A 23746-nucleotide genomic window follows, 5' to 3' on the forward strand; every position below is an offset into this window, starting at 1 on the left:
AAGGAGTCATATTGCAATGAAATTCTTCAACATCATGGTCGATTGTTCCATGGTGCTGTATGTGAAGAATTTATTTTATGGGTGACAGTGTCACCATCATATTGTACATGAGCAGTGAAGATACTTCTGTAGACTGGGGATATTAATCAAATCAAGTGGCCAGCACACTCCCCAGGTCTCAACCCCACAGAACACATTTGGGACAAAATAGGGAGATGCATTGTTGCTCAAAATTCCCCTCCAGAAAATAAACAAGGCCTTATTTAGGAGTTCTTGATGCTAAGCATGGCACAATGTTGTGAGAGCTGCATTGCAGTTCAGCATGCGGACATATTCCATATACTGAAATGTCTCTCCACATAGTTTTCTATAAGCACTGTACATTACTTCCTTAATGACATCTTTGAGAAATTTATAACTTTGCCAAAAACATATTGCAATTTAATTTTTACAACATTTATAACACATTGTTTGTGTAATATAATTTATTAATATGCTGGTAATAAATTTATGTCCACATTTGGCTGTAGTCATGAAAATGTTTTCATATACAGGTAAAAACGTAGTTCATCCTTAGCTTTTGGACAGTAGTGTACATATGATTGAGACATAAGCTGGTCAGGGGTTGTTATCAGGTACACATGGAAGAGATTTTTCATAGAATGGGAGAAGAGAGTAGAACAAGAGGCCATTGCTGGAAACTGAATAAGGAGGGTGTGAGCAAAGGAGTGAGAAGCAGGTTCTTTACATGAGGGTGGTTGGTGAGTGGAATGCATTGCTTGAGTGTGTTGTGGATATATTGAATCAGTTTAAGCCATGGTTGGATGAGCATTGTATGCAATAATGAGTACCTCCCACGATGAGTCTGACTCCATGGAGGTCAAATGTTAATAATAATAATATTGCTCTCTATAATATATCATTTCAGTTGAGATCAATATTGCTGACTTTGAAAAAGTAATTACACTTTTTTCCACAATATAATCTATCTAGAACAGTTATTCTCAACCTTATTGGACTCAGTGCTCCTCTTTTTCACAAACATTATATTCTAACATTCATTTTTTTCAAAATTTATAAATCTCAGAAATTTAATTATTACGTTCACAATAAATAATACTATATAATATAATGGATAAGAAAAATACTGACAAGATAATTAAAAGAAATTTTATAATTAGGTTATAAATTATTATGTTAAGTATTGATAGTACTGATTTGTGTACAGATGGAAGTGCAAAAAAACAAAAATAAGTGTGTGTTTTATTTTAACCTATTTAAATAAAAACTCGATTAGTGGAACAAGCCAAGCATCACCAGTAAGAACCTTTTATATCTCCACATATAAGCATAATCTACTCCAGCTACCTTTTCCATTTCAGATTTCTAATGACTTTTTCTTCATCAAGGTGATAAAATGTATTTCTGAGAGATCTTATGAATAACAGTGAGGATAGCATAAACACTTACCTTATACACCAGATTTTGTGAAAAGAATTTCCTGCACTTCTTCAAATACTAATGAATAACTATATAATGCTCTGTATAATGTTTCATTTATATCACATAACTGTTGCATTTAGAACTTTTCTCTTAGCACCTTATCATATGCCTTTTCCAATACTACCAAAACTAGTGATCCTTTGTCACAATTCCATTATGCCTAAATCTTACATAGAAGATGGAGTAGGGAAATTTCCCTAATTCTTACATTCATTTTTTTTTTTTTTATGGATGGGTGCCATCAGAGCTATACTCCCATCACATAGCATTTGACCTTTGAATTATTACAGTGTAGCCACTGCAAAACTTTTATACCTCCACATATGAGCATCATCTACTCCAGTTGCCTTTTCCATTTCAGAAAAAGCATTTCTATTGAATATTTAGTTCTTTTACTGCTCATCTCACTTAAATTTTTGACATCAAGAATATTTGTATCTTCAGTTTTTATGTCACCTTTATTAACTTTGATTCTTTTTATATACTGTTTCTAGTATTTTACTTTTTCCACATTCTTCACAAAGACTCTCCTACAAGTTAGTTTAACTACTTTTACACATTACTTAGCTTATCAGGAATTTTCAAAGTGATTTCTTCTTTTCAAGAGCTGCTAACTTCTTGATTTCATCATGACTGACATTTCTATCCTTGCAGATTACTTTGCCACAAAGTTACCTGCAAGTATGCTTCCCTGGGTAAATCACTGTTTTCTTCCAATTTGCCTGCAGGCTTTTAAGGTTTGCCTTGTTGGTTGCAAGCTTTTTTTTCTAACAATATTTGTATATTTGATTCTACAATTCTCATCTGAATACTTCTAATCTTTAATTCTTTTTGTATGATAGTTTTATCCTACTCAAAACTAGTTGCGATATTTCCTATTTTAAATTACCTGTGTGCTCCTTCCATCCTATAACTGTATGAAAATATCAATATATATATATATATATATATATATATATATATATATACATGATATCTCCCTCTGTGCATATCAATATTATGCACAGAGGGAGATATCATGTTATGCACAGAGGGAGAAAAAAAAAAAAAACACAAGATATTGGAACATACCAGTGGTCACAACTGTTCCAGTAATAGTCATGATTATTACTAATAATTTCCATAACCACTTGGATTTCTGTCATGGACAGAGATCTAGATAGTGATCAGTTTTACCTTCTCTCCCCACAACATTTCTATATGTTTGGGATTCATATAGAATTATTCATATAGAACATTTCATACAGAATAGGAAATGAATAAGGATTCATTTCCTATTCTGTTTTAAGGTGTCCAACAAGAACAAACGTTTACTTTTTCTTCACCATCTTCCTTCTCTAATGACTGTAAAAATTCATTTACTTCGTCCCTATATGAACTTTCCATTGGGCATGTGTAAAGAAGAAAATTTCCATTATGTAATTTGTCCACATTTCTTTAAACTGCCTACCGTTCAAATTTATCTTTGTTTTTTTGCATTCAATATTGTATCTACTCCCCTCCTCATCCAGATCACTACTGGCTAAATATAGAAACAATCATTATTTAGAAGTATTTCTTGTCCCCCTCCCCACATTTCTCTGATAACTCCACCTCTATTCTATTAATGCTTCTGATGGCACCCATTTTTAATTAATTAATTCTGGGATTGTTCCAGTAGATGACTACACTGTTTACGGTAGTTCTCTGACGCAAAATAGTTGCAGACTTAGTTTACTTAGGTGATATCTCAGTTAACATGAAATTTGATTATGCTACATCATGCCACAAAGATCAAAAATTAATCAGCATGCTAAAACAGAAATTAAGAATTTTACATACTTGGGAGCAAATGTAGATACTGAAGGTGGAACTGATAGGGATATAATGCCAAGACTGACAAAAGCTAATACTGCTTTCAGAAAATTAATATACAGAAATCTTCAAAATACCAAAATAAAGATCTTCAATAGCAATGTTAAGGCTGTATTATTATTATATAGAACAGACACATGGAAGCTGACTAAAAAACTGGAAGTTAAAGTTTTCAAACCAAACATCTGTGTAAAATATTAAAAATATTTTAGTCCCAATGTATAACAAATGACATAAGCTGCCTGTGCAAAACAGCATCACTGATGAAATATATATATATATATATATATATATATATATATATAAAAAGGAGATGGAAATGGACTGGAAAAAAAAATACTGAGAATGGAGAGCAGAGATTCCTAAAGTGGCATTAATCATGGATCCAAGAAGGAAAACAGATAAGGAGAAGGCCTAAATTAACTTGGCAGAAAATGACAGAAAAGGAAAAAAGACTCGCTGGCTAGAATCTGAACTGGTGGATCAGAACAGAGGTATTTGGAAGAAATGGATCTCAGGCATATGTGCTATGAGGCACGAAGTACACCATATTTGTCTACAGTTTAAATCAAAACAAGATAAAATGTGATCAGCTAAGTCCAAAGGGTGACTGATAAATAAGCACATAGGACCTGAATTAAATTAATAGGAGGCTTCAGGATTCCCAATCAGCTAGTGCAGTCTCACTGCCATTTTACTTTGCCACGATAACACAAAGGTTTCATTTGAATTAGTAAAAACAACTAAGCTTATGAGACCTGCATACTGTGTTAACTGAATGTATTCTCCAGTCAGTTTGTTCTGTGGTACCAAAAACTCAGTTTCCTAGAGGCAAAACCCTTCTATCTCTACACAAGAATAACTGGCTAACCCAAGTTACATGGAAAAGCCACATAAAGATTGTTCACTCCTGATGGCATTCACTCATGTTTTTCCAAATGTCACTATCCTCACGAGTGCACTCCAGTAAGCAAAGTAATGAAATGTGGAAAATTCTAGAAGCTTTGTAAATAAAAAAAAAAACAACAACTCATACCAATTAACCAAAATATAAAAAAAACTTTCACATCCATTTCACAAATTATGTACATAACCACTAATAAGATGCAACTATTTCTATCTGAACCACAGTTAGCTAATCTTGTATGGAGAGAGAACAGTTTTGCTACAGGAAACAGAATTTTTAGAACCACATCTATATGATTCCATCTGTCATAAGAGTGTCACTTTCACATGCATTCCACATCAAAGAACTCCAAATCTTGAATCAGCTCTTTCAACCTTCTCTGGCCTCAAAATTCACTATTCCATTTTCTTAGTTGTTTTTGCACTCTACTATCCACTAAATTCTGCACATCACTCTGACCTCTTCAAATGTCTGTCCCTGAAATTCAATTTCTTGCATTCCCTATACCAAACAAAGGTCATCTTCATGATAATTAATGTTCATATCTTCCTTTTCCAATTTTACAACTAAGCTGAAAGAGAAGTATCTTGCTGGATGCTCTCTTCCCCTATTCCATTCAAAATCCCTGTTCATTAATTTTCAAGCGGGCATAGCAAAACAGAGTCCAAGCTAAAAGTGAAACATATCAAAAGTGGGCATGGCATGGAAAAATTAAACTTCAACTTTATTAAATATCAGTGCAGACAATTTCACAGCATCAAAAATAAAAGAATAGGTTCTAGTCTCATGTGGAACTGTTATTAAAATGTTCAATGAGATTGAACTTCAGCTACCAATTTACAATACTTCATATTGAAAGGCTTGGGTGTTGATTATTCATATTAGTAAAAATTTCTTGCTTCTTTAGGAAACAAGATCAATTTAGTTAAATGATGGGCTTCTTACAGTTCACTATAATCCTTATTACGTGACACCTCCAGGGAGTCCAAAGACTCATCGAAAGAAGGCACCAACTCTCCAACTCTATCTCCACCAGTGAACCACAACTACATCAATGCTAACTACTGCCCACCACTATTTTCATAATCACAAACAACTATGCCACCAACGTGATTCAAACCTGCAGCCTTTTGGCTGGAGAGCAGATACAATAACCACTCGGCCAACCAGGCCAGCTATCACACAGACAATCTTTGTGTTATGACCTATCTATAGATACTTCCTTGGATGTTGTTTTGCATTAGCATCCATCAGTCCTTCACTTTCCTCTAAGTCAAAGTGCATTTCCTCTAAAATAAAATCATTTGGTGTTTGTAAAAACACCAATACAGTCCAATCATCCATATAAACTAACTTCCTCTTTTTCCTCTGTTTCCACAGCTTTCTTCAGTAATTCTAACCTCTAGTAGTTCAAGAGGAATATCAATAATGTTATTCTCTCCTCATGTCCTCCCACCCCCAACTTTTAGCCCATACAGCAATAATGCACAACAGGTTCTAGTCTCATGTGGGACTGCTATTAAAAAGTTCCATGAGATTAAACTTCAGCTACCAGTCTACAATAATTCATATTGAAAGGCTTGGGTGTTGTTGATTATTCATATTAGTGCTTCACATTACAAACACAACCAAGAGATGAAGAAATAATTTATTGAACTTAATAAGTTCAACAATTTTCCTGAACTTTACATGGTCATAAAAAGTTAATAAGAATCTGCTGAGTTTAGCTAGCAAGTGAAAGCTACATGCTAAGTAAATGAAGCAACATTTCTATTTGGAATGTTTCCATACCTTATTAAAACTTGAAGGAAAATTTATATGGAATTGGACCATGGAAAATTTATATGGAATTGGAGGATATGGAATTGGACCATGATAAAAAGGATGGCTCAGTGACATATCAAAAAGTGGTGTCTGTGCGTACAGGGGACGATATGAGTCTGCAAGATTTAAGAAACTATGCTTCTTAGTATGGAAACTTTGTTCTGAATACAAACATGGAACTTTTTCAAAACACCTCATGCTTCCAAATAAGTGGAGCAGTGGTGTTGCACCAGGTGATAAAATTTATCTCTTACCTTAGAATCCCATAATATACAGCATACTTCCTTTCAAACATGTATATTCACACTGTATTTCCCTGCAAAGGGAAATACAGTGTGAACAGATGATTCATGAATATGATTACCAAACACACAAAGCATCCACTCACAGGTTCATGCATATGCATGACTTTCTCCTGCAAAGCACTGCACTTTGACTTCCTCCGAGCATGTTCTGGAAGAGCAAGCAACAGGATTATGTGTCAAAGCCTCTGATGTATTGTCTGGTTCAGTCTTGTGTATGAACTGAGCTTGCAGAACCACTTTATTGCTGTGCACTCAAATAGATAAATATTGTCTTTCTAGTTCATTATGGCAAGTTAGGCCTATCCCAGGAATTGTTACCCACTAATGCATCCAGATGATGTGTTACTAGGCAATAAAAGTATCTACCAGTAGGTGTCTAAGTTAGCATTTCTTCCAACTAGGGAATGTTTTTGAACACAGCTTGTGAATTGTAAGTGTATACAGTGCAAACTCATTTTGCTTATTTTTTATTACAAAATTACACCTGTGAAACAAGCAAACATTAATTCCACTCATCAAAAAAGCACATGTACTCTGGACAAAAAGTGAGTACCAAGACCAGACATAATTACCAACATGTATTAAAGCAGGTGTTCACAGTACTTAAGAAGACAGTTAAAGGGCATGCATGTGTCAATGCCATAACGTTATCCCAAGGGTATGGAAGGAGTCTAGAAATCATGCAAATGATTGCTAACTCTGTTTAACAAACATCTTCATCCCTTCTGCAAAGTTGAGACATGAATTAAAATTCCAGAACTTTTCATGAGACCAGTATCACAGATTACATGGAAAATTCCTAAGCTACTAGATAGACTACAGATGATGACAATAAAAGTACAGTACCACATTGTCATGAAATGGATCCAGATTTTGAGCTACTAGTTGAACAACACTTCATTTGATAACCCAAGTGGAATTAACATTCAGGGATCTGAATCCTTGAAAAGGGACACAAAGATCATCTCATTTATATGGCAGGGGATGAAGAAATGTATTGCCAATTTAACCTTATGGTTACTAAACAAATGATCAATTATGGGTGACTTTAATTATCAAAACATTGACTGGGTAAAAGAGAAATCTCAAGATAAGAATGAATAGGAATTTATTGAACTGTTGCAAGAGAACTTTCTCAAACAGATTGTGAAAGAAGGAACTCAAGGTCAAAGGGCATTTGATTTGTTCATAGCACCAGAAGGGGGGGGGGGTCTCTCAAGAAAGAATATGACTATTTTACCACCAGTTGGTGACAGTGATCATGTGCTTTCTTGAAAAGTATCTAATTATACTGATGTTCCCATTAGAGCAGGTTACATGCTGAACTACAAAGCTGGAAATTATGATCAACTTAGGAGAATACTATCTTTGGTCCCATGGTATCAGTTAATGAATAGGAAAAATGCCAGCAATGTATGGGAATCTTTGAAAAAGTGCTTAAATGAGGAAATATCTGAATGTATCCCTAGTGTTCAAAGAATAAATAAGTTGGAAGTGAAATCAATGTGCAACTTATTAAGAAAGATACACAAGAAGATGTAGAAAGAATATCATGAGAATAAGAATGAGAGGAGTTATGAAATATATAAAGCTCAGACCAGAAAAATAACAAGTATTGTTATTTACTCTGATTTAGCAGAAAGCTAAATCAGAGTATGAAAAGAAACTGGCTATGCAAGTTAAAGGCAATCCAAAAGAATTTTATTGTTATGCCACAAACAAAAGAAAGAATGAATATGGAAGAATAACTTTATTGAATGCAGATGGTACACTAATGTCAGAAACTAATGAGATTGTTCAATTAATTAATGCTCACTTTGCTAGATATATCAACCAGGTGTATGTAACATGGTGCACAGTGCTACATTGGATTAGAGTAAGAGGTACATGAAAATGAGGTTGAAGAGTTGCTGCATAACCTGGATAAAAATTTATCAATAGGGACAGATGGAATTTTTATCAGCACGTTTGCTAAAGGAAATGTTCAGCAGAATTGGCTAGCCCTTTACCATGTTTGTATAACTTCAGTCTCAGCTCATGAATGGTCCACAGGAATGGAAGGAATGTATGATAGTTCCATTGTACAAGGATGGTGAAAACTGATGTGTCTAACTACTGACCTATCAATATCTCTGGTGTGGTAGCAAAGATTTTAGAAAAGTTGGTAAGAACTCATAGAAGTGGGTAGACAAACAAGCTATACTCCACAAGGAGCAGCATGGGTTTACTAAAGGAAGGTCATGTTTTAGCAATTTGCTCATGGTTTATAACAATGTTACAGCCGAGTTGGATAAAGGGAATGGATAAACTACGATAATGTTGGATTTTGCTAAGGCATTTGATAGAATACCACATGAAAGGCTGTTGCATAAACTAGAGAATATGGGATTGGAATATAAACTGTTGACTTAGATTGGTGGATGGTTGACAGATATATCAGAAAGTTGTACACAGTGGTATGAATCTGCCAGATTTAAGGTAACCAGTGGTGTAACTCAGGTTTCAGTCCTTGAGCCACTGTTGTTCAATCTATACATTAATGACATTAAGAAGGATCTAACAAGAGATGTGCAATTGTCTGCTAATGGCAAGGCAATCAGGGATGCTGCTGATATCCAGCACTTACAAAATGATTTGAATAGGCTAGAAATTTGAACAAACAAAAATGACTGTCAGTTTAATGGTAGAAAGTGTAAAGTTATGCACTTTGACATGAGATTAACAGCAGCATATTATATTAGTAGGGTTATGCTACAAGAAACTGATGAGACTAGGGATCTTGGCATAATGGTTAATAGAAATTTGAGGTTCAAAGGTCACATAGCAAAAATTTGCAAATAGAACTCAGTATTAGTTGCAATGTTGAAGTAAACCTTAACATGTAAGGATAAAGAAATCATTTTGCCTCTTTATAAAGCCTCGATAAGACCACACCTGGATTACTGTGCATAGATTTGGTCTCTAAGGGGATTAGCAAGAAGAGCTGCAAAAATTATATCCAGATTATGAGGAAAGATTGCAAGCATGTGGACTGCAGACTCTGGTTAACAGGAGAAAGAGAAGTGATATGATAGAGGTATATAAACTGTTGAATGGGTGTTGTAAATTATCAATTGATGAAATTTTTTGTTATATGAAAAGTGTGGGAGAGAACACAGGGGTCACCCATGGAAGTTAAGTTTGTTCACAGTCAAGAAAGGGGTAAGAGCTAGGTTTTTCTCTCACAGAGCAGTGAATGAGTGGCATAGTTTGCCTTTAGTGGTATGAATGCATCTAGTGTGAATGAATTTAAGGGAAGGTATAGCAGCTGGTTTGGACAATTTACAGCCTCCCTCGATGAATCCTCGACTCCCTGGAGGTCTCAGACAATGATAATTTTTAAAGCATTTTTTGAGTCTGTCAATCTGAAGATTGGTTGTTCTAATAGCAATGATATTATTATTATCCCAAGACCTCATGATACTTTACTAAGAAATAGCAATTATAGAACAAGACAGTTCCCCTGTTGCTTTCCTTGCCCAACAGTAAGTAAGGCTGAAGATGAATGCAAATTGATTCTTTAAAAAAATGGTAGTTTTTTTGTGCTTTTATTTTGCTGGTTAGGATTTGTTTTATAATTTTTGTTAGTTTCTGAGGAAGGGATAAAATAATAAAATTATAAAGAAAAAACTTCATTACATAAAGGATGACAAAACAAATGATTTTTACATTACAAACAGATGGAAAATCACAAGAATACACGACAAGGGTCACTAAATTCTGTTGATCTTATAAGATACCATGTAAAAAATCTGTACGTCAATGAAGCATTATAATACAGAAGAATAGTTAAATCGTAAAAGTCTGAATGGAATGACACATACACACAAACAGACCATTTGTTTTAAAGGCAAGAATAGGGCAATATAATCTATATGGAACACATTTTTAAGGGGAAAACACAACTCTTATTCCTTTAAATATCAACCCCTGATATTTAAAGGAACAAAATTAAGCTTAGTACTACACTCTATAGTATAGTACTAAGTACAGTAGACTCTCAACTATCTGGCCTCCGTACTATCCGGAGCCTGGAGAATTATAATAATACAGTAATTCTCCATGATAAAATGAGGAATATACAGTAATTCTCTGTGATAAAATGAGGAATACGTACTGTAATTTACTTTGCCAAGGCGTTGCAAGCAGGCGTCTGCTACAATTCACCTACGTGTCGTGTGCATAACACAAGTTGAGACATGCAAAGTGCGGATTTCCCCGCTTCGTCAGTTGTGTATTGGATGTCCACAAGTGCGGAATGTTTGCCACTGTTCCTGGTTATGTTAGTAAATAGATTCAAAACATATCACTTGTAAAGTCTTGGAAAATTCTTTTGGACCATGAAGGTGGACATTTCAACCTTGAACCCGCATGTGAAACCAAAGTGGAAGATGAAAACGATAAACTTGTTTCATTGCTCAAAATTGTACTGAGCTGTGACAATGTCAATGCAGAGGACAGTACAGAATGGATATCAAACGACGAAGTTGATGAAATAACTGACAACGATATTGTGGAAATGGTGACACAGGGGGAAGAAGAGGAGGAGGCATCCTTAGATGACAGGAAAAATCTCATCCCACATTCAGAAGGGTTCAAGACAATTGAGGCAGCGCTGCAGTACATTGGTGAGCAGGAGGAAGGGATGCCAACTGATATCTGCTTGCATAAGTGGAGGGACATTGCGTTGCAGAAGAGGGCTAAAAGGGTGAAGCAGTCATCTATCAAGGACTTTTTCAAAATCTAAGTTTTGACTCTTTCATCTTAGGCCTACCTTTTCACATTTGTGTGAAAAGGTAGGCCTAGAACTCCGGCCTATCCGGCTTTTGTGTTATCCGGCATGCCCTTCCGCCACATTAGGCCGGATAGTAGAGAGTCTACTGTACTTTTATAGTAGCTGGCAGGGTGGTCAACTACACGTCCTTTTGGAGCCACAATAATTCCGGTAAGACTTAGAAGAGCTGCAACCTTTGACCAATGCGATGGTATGGCGAGGTTGTAACGAGCTTGTAAGAACTGCTTTTGACTAATTACACATCTGCTTTTAAGGAGATTACTAAGAAAATGGATACAAGGAAGCCTCTACTAGTACATAAGTAACTAAAATTGTGTTTTGACTTTAAAATTATTCTAATTGTTCAAAGAAGACTTCATTTAATGCGTTTCGAATTAAACTGTTTTATTGCAGTAATTTTTATTAACCTTGTTTTACTCTCTCTTCTCTTTTTATTTTGTTCCTCTTTTTTGTTGTCTCTCCTCTTTTTAATTTTTCCTGGTAGATTGTCAAGAGCTGTGTGGCATGTGGATCCATTGTGGCCACCCCTGCCTATAGAAATGAGGTTATCCTCTTGAAAACTGATGAAGAATCAGAGTCGATTTATTTAACTTAAATGGTGTGAGAACCCACAGACCAGATCATATCATCCCGCCATTTTAAATTTTGCCTCCGTAGCGCAATTGGAAGAACGACGGTACATTGCGCCCTTCGATTGGAATAGGCCTAAGTTCGATTCTCGTCGCGACGGGAGGAATCTATCTGGTCGATTTCAATCAATGGTGAGTTAGCCAATCTCATACGGAGGTAGCAGGGTTTTTTCTCCCGGAAACTCGGGTTTTTCATCCCACATACATACAAATCGCCCCTTCAGAACACACGCAATTTACAGACAAAAATTACTAGTTGTGGTGGTGTTGGAGGTGGGCGGTAGATGGCGTTGATTCGTAGTAGAGGTAAGGTGTAGAGATAGTTGAAGATGTCCTCCCGCGATGAGTCTTCGGACTCCTTGGAGGTATCAGGAATAATAATAATAAATTTCAGATGTTTGGGCAAAACGTTTAGTGAAAAGTGCAAATAATTAATTAGAAAGATATAACAAACTAATTAAAGTTGAAATGATAGGAAACTAGATGAATAATTGTGTTCTGCAACAATGGCACAATCACATTAAAAATGACGATATCAGAAAAGAACCTAACATCATAAACATTCAAACATGTAAATAGGACTAATCTAGAACCAAAAACTATTGTGGCACAAGTAAGTTGGTTTCCTCTACCAAAAACTTGGGTTTTTAACTCTGCAGCTCAATGAAATCTGGATGCAGAGCTTGTACTATTCAAACATAAGATCAGGCAGATGGCAGCACTTGGATGCTGTACTCTTTTCCCACAATAGATTGATGGATAGCTACAAGCTGAACTATCAGTGATGGCTGACAGACCAGATGCTCGGGGATTCTCAAAATGTTAGTGCTAAAAGGATATCTGCCTAATCCTTCAGAGGATAAAAGAATTTTTTTTTTTTTTTTAAATTTCCATTTTAAGATGGTATTGACAAACAATAAGGTAGAAAGAATAAAAGATTAAGAACATAGTGTTTGAAGCAAATATGGCAAGGAAAAAAATGACCCAAAGAAAGTTGCAAGGTTGTAAAATTAGGAGTGTGCTTTAAAATATCAACAAGTAAATGCGGATTAAATCAAACCTGACATTTAACAGCAATCTAGAAGAAAAAAAAAAGTTATTTATAGCCTTCTATGTAACTGTTATATTATGCTTTCATCATTCAAGATGATGCTAAATTTCTTTGAATTATTTTTTTTCCCTCTGAACTATCTTTGTACAAATGTGCTCTATTACCACAGAATATAATTTCTACATCTGCAAGTTCTATATGATGCTCTTTCAGAAGCAGTGAGTCTGTATTTTTATAAACATTTCTACAGGTATTATCCAAAATTAGTACCTTTATTCCTTTCTTTTCATCACATTCAGACATGCATGACCTGGTATAGATACTTAGATCCTGAAATCAATATCCAGGGATGACAATCAACTTCCTCTTAGGTTATTAGATGATAATTTTCCATGTACAACAGTTTTCATAAGGCACACAGGTATGAAATATGCATGCAAGCATAACAGGAAAGTAAACATAGATTGATAAAAGTAAACAGCCTAAAATGGTGACTACAGTTCTAACTCTGGCAGAAAGGCTTACTACATAAACAGCAGCCACATTGGCTATTCATAACTGTTTTTCTTCAGGAAATTACAATATATACTGAATATTAAATATAATAACTTTAATAGTTGCAATATTTTGGCAAAGTCAAATTGACATCAAGGATCACAGAACAATGAGGTCACAGCATGTAAAACTGTCTTAACACATCTAAATCACCATCCCAGGATCTAGTTCCCTTAGAAAAGGAAAACCCAGTCTGATGGATCCCTGGCACTGTGTGCAGAAAATTCACTTTTTTTTTTTTTTAATGGAGAACCCAGCCACAAAAGGTTACTAAACCTATAGTACATTAGTCCCACGGATAGCAGTAAGGAACTTGTTCCCATTTGACTTGAAAAGGCTATGGATTGTATTCCTTAGGAAACACAAGATGGAAGACTGTTCTAGAGGGCACTAGTGTAGGAGATGAAGAGAAGAAATTTGTTCTGTGTATTTAGAGTTGAATTGTGAGAAGATGTTGATTTACTGCTGCATGCATTTGACAGATAGTGGGAGAATTGCTGATCCAATTCTGATGAACAGCAGCCACAGAAGTATTTATAGAAGATACAGACTGCAGAAAGTGAATGCCTGTGTGAAAGTGGGTGGAGCATATTAGTGAGTGAGGAGATCATCAATTAATCTGACTGCCTTTTCTGTATGCAATCTATGCAATTCAGTATTTTTAGGGAGCTCTTCAGGCACCATCCCAGATATGAGAGCAGTATTCATAGTCGGGTAGATCTATGATTTGTATTGGGTTAGGAGCCTGTTTGGAGTTAAAATAATGCCTGAAGCAAAAGAGAAAACCTAATTTTTTGGATGGGGAGGAGACAATATTTGCACTAAGAGAGATTTGAGGTTAGAGTTATCCCAAGAAGATAAATATCTTCCTGAATAGAGATTTGGATATCATCAAGGGTAAGACATGAAGAAAAAACTTTTTTTTTGGAGGACGGGGGAATAATGCAGAGCTGTGTTTTGCTAGCATTGAAGTTAAGGTTATCTAAACCCCTTTGATGAATGTTCTGAAGATCAGAATTTAAGGTAGTAGAGGTTACAGTTGTAGTGATTTGTGCTTTGCTAGGTTTTCCAAAGGAAAAGGAGTGCAGTGTCCGAAACAGCAAAACTGTCAGAACATCACAAACTGGTAGATACATTCACCCCTCCCAAGAATATGAGATCATAAAAACCATATATAACAAGGAAACATTAATCAACTCTGATAACAGTGCCCTCCCCTAACTACTGAACTTCACCAATTCTCAACACTTCCTTAGCCAATGGTTACAACCCTCACAAAATCCAAGAAATATTAAAACCCATTAACTGCAACCCCCCCCCCCCCCACTTCAGAACAGAGACTACACAGTCTCACCATTCGAAGCATCTGAGGCACATCTGAAAAATCAACAAAAATCCTAAAGAAATACAACCTTATAACCACTTACTGACCACATAAAAATTGGCATTCCTTATCCAGTCTACCAAAGACCAATCACATTTCCTAGACCTGCCAGGTTCCTTGCAGTTGCAAACCATCTGCAAGGGTTTGCAACTGCAAACTGCTATTTTGAAACTTCAAAATTACTATGGCCAAACATGCAGGACAGCCAATATCAGAATTTCTGAACACACTGGACTACATTCAGTTCCACCATTACGCCCAATCTGGACTTGCTGATGACGCCTTGGATACTCACACAGGAAGAAGTGTGAGTATTTAAGAGTAGAGCCTCTCCCATTTGTATTTGCTGCAGCAAATACAAATGGGAGAGGCTCTTCCTGGAATCTGCTTCAACCTTAGAAACTTTCCAAACAACCTCAACAAATCTGAATGCATGAAACTACCCAAATACCTGAGGATGAGTGCTTCTTTAGCCTAACAGCCAGCCAAGCCATTTTAACTAGTGGGCACTATTTAGAACTAAGCCCAACTTTCGTTGCCATTTTTCAACCTCACCTACCCAGTGTTAGTGCCTGTATGCATATTGTTCTGTGATGCATGATGGTAATTTGACTTCACTGAAATATCAGAAGTATTAAAATTATAATTAATATTCCGTATATATTGCAATTTCCTGAAAAATAAGTTACGGTCCTAACAGATGGTATCTATGGTTTGGGAAGATAAATTTCATTATTCTGTTTATGGTCACCTGATAAGTCATTTTGGTAGAGTGAGGCAGCCATGTTGAGGTTAGGAGAATACCATATAGTTGTGGTAAATTCTAAATATAAAAATATGACAAACTGTCGATGACAAGATCATCAGCAGAATAATCAAGTTCCTCTCACGCATCCATAGATGGAACCAGTCAGAACTGTAGAACTCAATCAGTGTTGAACAGGATATGAGATATCCACCTATATGCAGGCAACCATATCACATCCTGGTGTTTATAAAAATACCCTGGCAACAAGGTAAAATATTAGCTAATAACTTAAGTTTAATTATTGGACATAGACATCTGTTTCTTCCATTAAGCAAAAACAAATTACATTCAGATATGTTCAGCAACCAAGCTGTACTACAAACTCAAAAGTAACCTTATCACCCATCCAAATGCTTGACTGTATCCTTTTTTTTTTTTTTTTTGGGGGGGGGGTGTACTGCCTTTTGAATATCTTTTTTTTTATATATAAAACCAATAACTAGCCTTATCTACCACATTTTAAGTTTCAAGATTTAACATTAATATATTCATATAAGAATCATTATTTCTTAAGGCACCAAGATATGAAAAGGGAGAAAAGTCTATACTCTTTGTGGATCCTGCTAGAACAGTGTAAAGGATTTTCATGTTGTTATTTGCACAGAAATTGGCACTATCCTGTTTAATCATTCTGTTGATAATATTGTAAGAAAATATCCAGGTAAACCAGGCTTGAACATGCTAATTCACCTAATAAAGAAGGTTGGGTCAACTTCAATCAGCTATAAGTTTTCTTCAAAATGCTGAAAAGACTAAAAAAGAAAAAAGTACCAAAGACAGATGAGGTACTATAGACAAAAGGCATCATAGTACATGAATTTATTCATTTAATTCCATTTCCTTGTAAAGAGAATAATGTTATGAATTTTTCATATTCATAGTGTTAGAAAAGAACATTCAGACCTATAGCTATATACCTGTTAAGATTATTATACTGTTGCTTTCACATGGGGACCTTTTCTGTTTTCTAATTTCATAAAAATTTGTTTGGTTGTTTACTGTAAATTGTTTCTGAATTTTTCTGTTCATTTAAGTTTTTTCTTTTATCAGATTTGCTCTTTGTATCTATGAATAGCACAAACATCACAATTTAAGCCACATTATTTTTTGCTGTACAATGAATTCTTGAATACAATGAATTTTTTATTATGAATTCCAATGTAGTTTTCTGCTGCTGCTTTTATACTACCCTTGAATATGATTCCACATGTTTTCAATATTTTCAGTTATTTACCTTTCAATTTTAATTCCATCTCTTACTCTCTTCTATTTTAATCCAGTTTGATATTGTATCAAAGCTAATTCATAAGGCACTGAAAATTATTTTCTATTTATTTTAACTCTAAGAATGATTCCAAACAGAGAAAACAATCACTATCCCACATAAAAACTTTATATATTCTGGATGTGATTTCCATGAATTTCATTATGATATGATCATTTGGTTAAATGTATATCTACCAGATGATTTTCATGTATATTTACATATATTCTTCCTTACAAGCATAGTACTACTTATTTTCTAGAATCAGACAAATTAGTATCTTTTGTCATTAATATTTGTTTCTTCTAATCATTTTTTTAAAATATATTTATTCCTTTCTAACTTTGCAATGAAATCTCCTAATAAAATAATTATATCCTTTTGCAATATTTTTTCATAAAATTCATCTTTTCTATCCTCTTCTGCATGCTTCTGTGGGCACATGTACATTAATAATAGTTATCGTGAACCACATTGCTTGTAATTCTTAGCTTGCTTAATCTTTCATTATAAATTTCAAATCAGAGATGTTTAATTTTCTTCTTATGATGAAAACAGTTCACCTGAGTTGTTTCCACCATAGCATAAGAAGTTATCTTAATTCACGGACATCTGGATCTTTAAGTTCATCCAGTGAAGATTCTTTGTTACTGGTTAATGGCCCACCATTTCAAAATTTTCAAAAGGTGGGGGGGGGGGGGGTTGTAGTTCCATAACCACTCCAAATCTAGAAAAGTAAGGTGACTCTTTGTTTAACCTCTCTTCTCTAACCTATCCAACTTAAAAGGCTCTATTGTTAAAGTGCAGCATTAGCAATTTGATGTATTATAGACAGAAAGTAACATTTATGATCTTCAAGGTAGATGAGATGGTTAACAGATAGAAAGATTAACATTTGTCTTGCATATCATAAGAAACACACTAGCATCATACTACCTTCTCTTAGTTCTTATTAATGCAAGTTCCCAATTTTCTTCTAACCACAGATCAGGTTTCCAATATTCTAATCCCTAATTTAGGTCTCAATAAATCCAGGTCCTCATCCTTTAGATTACTCTTCATTCCACATATAGCAGGCCCATTATCTACTCCGTAGTTGCCTAAAAAATCTGCAAGACATAATTCTTTAAATGAGACTGCCTGCCAATCATCAACCTTATCAGTAGGTAAATTTGTGGCTACCAATGATTTGTACTTATGAGTGGAGAGAATGGAAAATATAATATGTGCCTAATCCTAAACTCTTGTTACTGGGAAGTGGTGATTCTATTAATTTTTTTTTTCCCTCAGTTAGAGAGTAAAAATCCAACTTTCTGATAGAAAAACAGTTTCCTGAACTAAAGATACTTGATAACTGGTTGAAAAAAAAAAAAAAAAAAAGACCTTTTCAATTGCTGATCAAAGTTTCTTTGGTCAGCAATTGAAATAAAACCTATGTTTTTTTTTTTTTTGTTTTTTTTGTGATTTAGCATGACTAAAGTTATGATATGGCTAGAGAGGAAATTAAGACACTGTGCAATTACACTGCACTTTCCAACTTGCTCAATGATTGCAAATACATTAGGCATTTTCAATACTGTCCCTAGACATTATTATAATTGCAAAATATTGTGCAATACTAACTGCACAAGTTAGACACCTTTAATCTAATCAGTCAACATTTGTTCAAAATAAAATGTTATCAGCAATGCATTATACACTTTTACTATAACTAGCACAAATTTCAAATAAAAAGAGCTTTTCCTTGAAGGCATAACCAAAATTATCAAAGACGCAGAAATCTCGACATTCAACATAGAACAAAATTAACATGTAAAAGGCATTTAAAAACGGCAATTACAGAATGCATATCTACTTATACAGGTGGAAAAGACTAAATATTCTCCATCTGAGAATTGATGGAGAATATTTAATTCTGTGAAAAATGAGACAATAAAACAAATATTTGTCTTATCAGGAAAAATCAGTTAAGCAATAATAATAATAACAATAATAAATAATTTGTACAACAGGAAAGTGGATATTAGTTTTCCTATTTAATTTCCTACTGCTGCATCATTCTAGTGAAGCATTTAATATTATTTTCTGCTCTTTTAGCAGTCCAGAGCCTATTTAGAATACTCTCAAACTAGATGCTTCAATTCATTTGTAAAATTATCTTACTTGTATAAATGCAATTTCCAGACTGTATTCAACTTTCTTAGAAAATATTTAAATGGGTTTTTATTATATTTTTTGAATTGTCTACTATCCTTTAAAAAAAATTGCTGAATCAATTTAAGAGTAGCTAAAATCTTATTAAAATTATAATCAATGACCTCAATACTTTTCTTTAATCATCTACCAAACTAAAAAAAGAAATAAGATTCTTAATTCAGCATGAATTATTGTAAAATTTATTTAAGAATTTTTTTGTTTACAATTTTTCTAATGAAATGGTTCAGCATATTAAAGTGAATGATGTGATAAAGAAAAAAAGAAAACTGAGAATAGCTGTGAACAGTTTATTATTTAACATTTCAGCACCTAAAACACACAAAATCATTCAGAAAATAAAATAATAAAATAAAATAAAAACACAAGCATTTCTACTAAATAAAATTACATGCAAGGAAGGAAGAATCAGAGCTGTTATGTTCAGAATTATACAGACAACAAGAAATGAGAGAAAGGTATGTATCAACTGCACAAGTACTTAAGTTACTATTTGTATTGTTTTGAAAGTGAAACAAATCTTGAATTTCTGAAAGGAAAAAACTATCCACCTTCAAATTAAGGCAAATAAGTCCCCTGTTATTGAAATGCTATTATATCACTTCCCAGTGAGGAACTGAACCCAGATCCTTTCAAGCAAGGGCACAAGACATGCTTTACTCCTGAAGTTCTCTCACCTAATGTCAATGATAGTTTCTCAGTACCAAATCAAGGGTTTAATATACAGAATCTATTTTGCAATGCCCCCAAAAACTACATTTTTAACAAAAATTCAGAAACATGTTTAATGGTATGGCATAAAGAAGAACCATCTCTACACACGTTATTTACAAACATGTAAATAAGTCTGGCTCATAAACAAACCTGAAATAAGCAGTGAACATTTGAAACAACTAAGTTGTTTTTTTTTATCTATTCTTAGAAAAAAAAATTACGTTTGTACATAACAATATTAATTCAAAGGGTTTTCCAATAGCATGCCTAAAACAAAAAAAAAAAAAATTAATGCAATGAGATGCTGAAGCACCAACTGAGTTGTTCAAGACTGAATTGGCTAAATGCCAAAAGTCAACACTATGTGCCATTTATGTTTTATAAAGGAACTTGCTGGTCATTATATAGCACAGGTATTAAATCAACAATATAGTATTAAGTGGTGTTCTAACAGGCTCAACCAAAGGTTCCTTTTATTTATGTACTGAAAACAGGCAGTTGTTTGCAATTTCCAGATGGAACACAAGGTACTCATGAATGATCACACAGCCACTGTTTCCTCTAAAGTAGGCCAACATACTACTGCCAGAAATTATATTATCCTATTTTAATGAGATCATTACAGTACTACTACTAAAGTAAAGGTCAGGATGTCAATTTATCAACATATATACTGATGCAATAATGCAAAAAAGGGAAAAAAAATCCAGTAAAATATTAATAATTTGATGAGACTAATTAAGAACCAGAATACTTTAGGAACTTCTGATACTCCATATGAACCAGGACTTTTCCACACCATATACAAATCCATTATTGATTAAGTAATGGTAGTTACTAACTGAAAATAGAATTACAGTTATCAGAATAATCAACTTCTAAGTTGCAATGCATGTTCTAATTTTAATGTATTTACTTATTGGAAAGATTTGTACACATGCCATACTGAACACTCATGCCATGCATTTTTTTGTCCTGTTTTTCATGCAAAATCATATTTTAGTGGAAGCATTCCTGTGAAAATTAATGCTCATTGATTATTAAGCTGCCACTATAAAAGTAGGCTTCTATACTTCCATTCAGCTTCATTTCAAAACTTAGATTTGCTCCTACAAAAAAAAGAAAAACAGCTGGTTTATTAAAACATTAATACGATGTTATAAGAACTAAAAAGGTATTTTGGGTGTAGACATGTTAAAAATATCAAAAGGAAACTAATCAGGAACAACATAAGATTTATTCAAGTGCAAGTAAAATATATATATATATATATATATATATATATATATATATACAAAAGTAGTTATATATATAGCCTTAAAACACATGCTAGCCGACATTTTTTTTTTTTTTTTTTTTTTTTGCATCTTTACAGAACAAACAAACAAACAAAAACCCTATAAGTATTTACTAAATCCGTTCAAATTAGATGATTTTTGCCAACCACTTTTTTTTCTTTATTGATTATATAGTCTAAAAATAGCAATAAGATGTTTCGTTTCACTAACCATCAATGCTAGGGGGAAATTTTTGCTCGATTCTTATGTAAGATTTGTAATACTTCCGTCATGAGTAGCGAAATATATTGTGATATACTGTACACAATTTTTGTTAAATGCGATTTTTTAAACTTTATTCATCTTTTATTTCTTTTCAAATTATTACCTCTCATATTACATTTTATACCAAAGGGGGGGGGGAATACTATTTCTTTAAGAGTACTAAACAATTACTTCTCGATTCATTAAACATTAAATTTAAATGATAAAAATATTAGGCTTAATGGTAACTCGTATCGAAAAGGTCATTGCTTAAGATCATTCATTATTTATTTAAACACATTTCCTATAAACTGCATTACATGCAGAAAATAGCGAATTTTCGGTGGTTTATTATATCAAAAGAAAAATTCGGTTTATTTCAATGCGTAAATTAACTTTCCGTGTGTTTGTTACTTATTACTAATTCAGGAGAATAACATAATTATGAAAAAGTCAATTTACATGCGAAAATTAAATGGAATTTTTGGCTATTTCATTAAGAAAATCTTAAAATCACCCAGAATCATGAAAACAATCTACTCTGTAGGGAAAGCTCGCACTTCTTCAAAACGAGTGAAGTTCAGTAGCACTTTGGATGACTGCTTTACAATATCTATTTCTTTTTCCATTATTAATTTTACCTGAATTTCTTCCTACCTTCGTATTTCAAAGATCAACCTTGCAAAGGTAAGGAATTTAACAACCGGCTTATTATTCTGAAGCATTCAAATTGCTGCAAATGAAACCGCAAAGTAACACTTACCTCTGTTGCAAACCCATAGGCACAAGAACAACGCCAGGTACTGGCATGATTTCTTCAAAATCATCTCATCTAGAGTTGCACTTTCGAAATATCCCTTGTACCCTCCACACGTTCAAGTATTCTTGACAAGATGTGCGCTACGCAGTATTGCCGTAATCCTCAAATTTCTCCTAGTTACACATTTGCCAGTGGATGACGCTTCACCCTTCAAACCGCAACGTTGGCCCGAGCTTATCAGTGAAGCGACCAATCACAAAAAGAGAGAGGAAGAGCGCTGAGAGTGCGCCAGAACCAAGTGAAATAACTATAAATTCCGTACGCATACTTCATAGCATTGTATAATATGGGTTGCTAAAAAGCTACGTTATGTAAGAAGAAACCGTCGTAAATTAAGCAGACTGCGTTACTAACTCAGTAACGATCTGATTAGCACACCATTTCTTGAACTACTGCAGCAACACCTTCGACTTGTTCCACTCGACGAAACAAGCGTACAGGTGTCGCACTAGACTACACCAATGGTTAATTCTCACCGAATGCATTGGGCTTTTGTCGCCCTCTTGTGACTAAAAATTAAAACGGTAACTGACATGTCATCTTGTATAAAGCACCCTCTTTAATTCTTTTCTGTTTATTCAAAAATAGTTGCATCGATATCCCAAGTTAAATATTGATTTGAATAAACACTTGAAAACAATATTTAACATATGTTCATTAATATGAAAGTATTATTTTGGGTTTGTTTGATAGATTCACTCAATTTTCGAATTCTAATTTTCTTTCCAGTTTTACTTGCAAATTCTATTGGGTGCACAGCAAAATTAAAAATGATTTAGCCATCTGCAAGAAAGAATTGCTGCCCTATATTAATTTATTTCGGTATTTATGAAATTAGTATAAAATATCAAACTAAAATCATTATAACGATTTATGAGTTTTGTTATATATCAAAATACTCTGGCATTGCATATTTATCGGTAACTAATTACAAAATAGATTAGCGGTTTAGTTCGAATATTGTGTGAAGGTTGGTCGATTGGTAGAGCCTCTGCTACTAATGGCTCACGCAAAAAGTTAAGCAACTTTGAGCGCGGTCAGTAGTTGGAAGGGGTTTTTGGTTCGATGCTGTTGGCACACTCTCCCTCGATGAGTCTTTGGACTCCCTGTAGGTGTCACATAATACTACTAATAATAATAATAAGATGTAATATATTAAGTTCCTCTTAGCAGCACAGTTGGAAGAATAACGGCACATTCATCCATAGATTTGAAAACGTTTGCATTCCATATCCTCGTCATGTCCAAGAGAATTTTTATATGAGCTGTTTCTTTTTTTAATTAATCCCTCACACATAACACTGCAATGACATGTGTTAGAAAGTGATTAAGGAGAAAGAAATATCAACGTTTATCGCAAGGTGGGGGTTGTACTCACTGCTCAAAACAATATGTTGTGCTCAAAAAAACAGAGGTAGATGAAATGAAGGAAGATGACACTCTTGTTCAATAGGTCTGAAGATGGGCTGTGTATGGATATTGACCAACAAGCTGTCCTAGCTCTTAAATGATTAGAAGAAAGCTGAGAAATGGTAGTGG

General features: G+C 34.1%; 1 protein-coding gene across 4 annotated transcripts in view; it reads right to left on the reverse strand.

Moving 5' to 3' along the window:
- The window catches only part of LOC150108248 (protein turtle-like), a 1021857-nt gene extending 999192 nt beyond the window's left edge, over window positions 1–22665 (reverse strand). For 3 of the 4 annotated variants that reach the window (XR_016548124.1, XM_090390663.1, XM_090390666.1), the window contains exon 1: window positions 22151–22665. Coding sequence is in view for 3 of the 4 variants with exons in the window: in XM_090390663.1 (XP_090246789.1) it covers window positions 22151–22214 (64 nt within the window). In the remaining variant the exon portion in view is untranslated. The remainder of the gene's footprint in view (window positions 1–22150) is intronic. The other variant, XM_090390665.1, reaches the window with a different exon arrangement.
- Window positions 22666–23746: the final 1081 nt, after the last annotated feature.

This window comes from Typopeltis vanoorti, chromosome 3 (assembly GCF_054136105.1).
Source record: "Typopeltis vanoorti isolate ZY-2024b chromosome 3, IOZ_Tvanoo_1.0, whole genome shotgun sequence".
Taxonomy (NCBI): domain Eukaryota; kingdom Metazoa; phylum Arthropoda; class Arachnida; order Uropygi; family Thelyphonidae; genus Typopeltis; species Typopeltis vanoorti.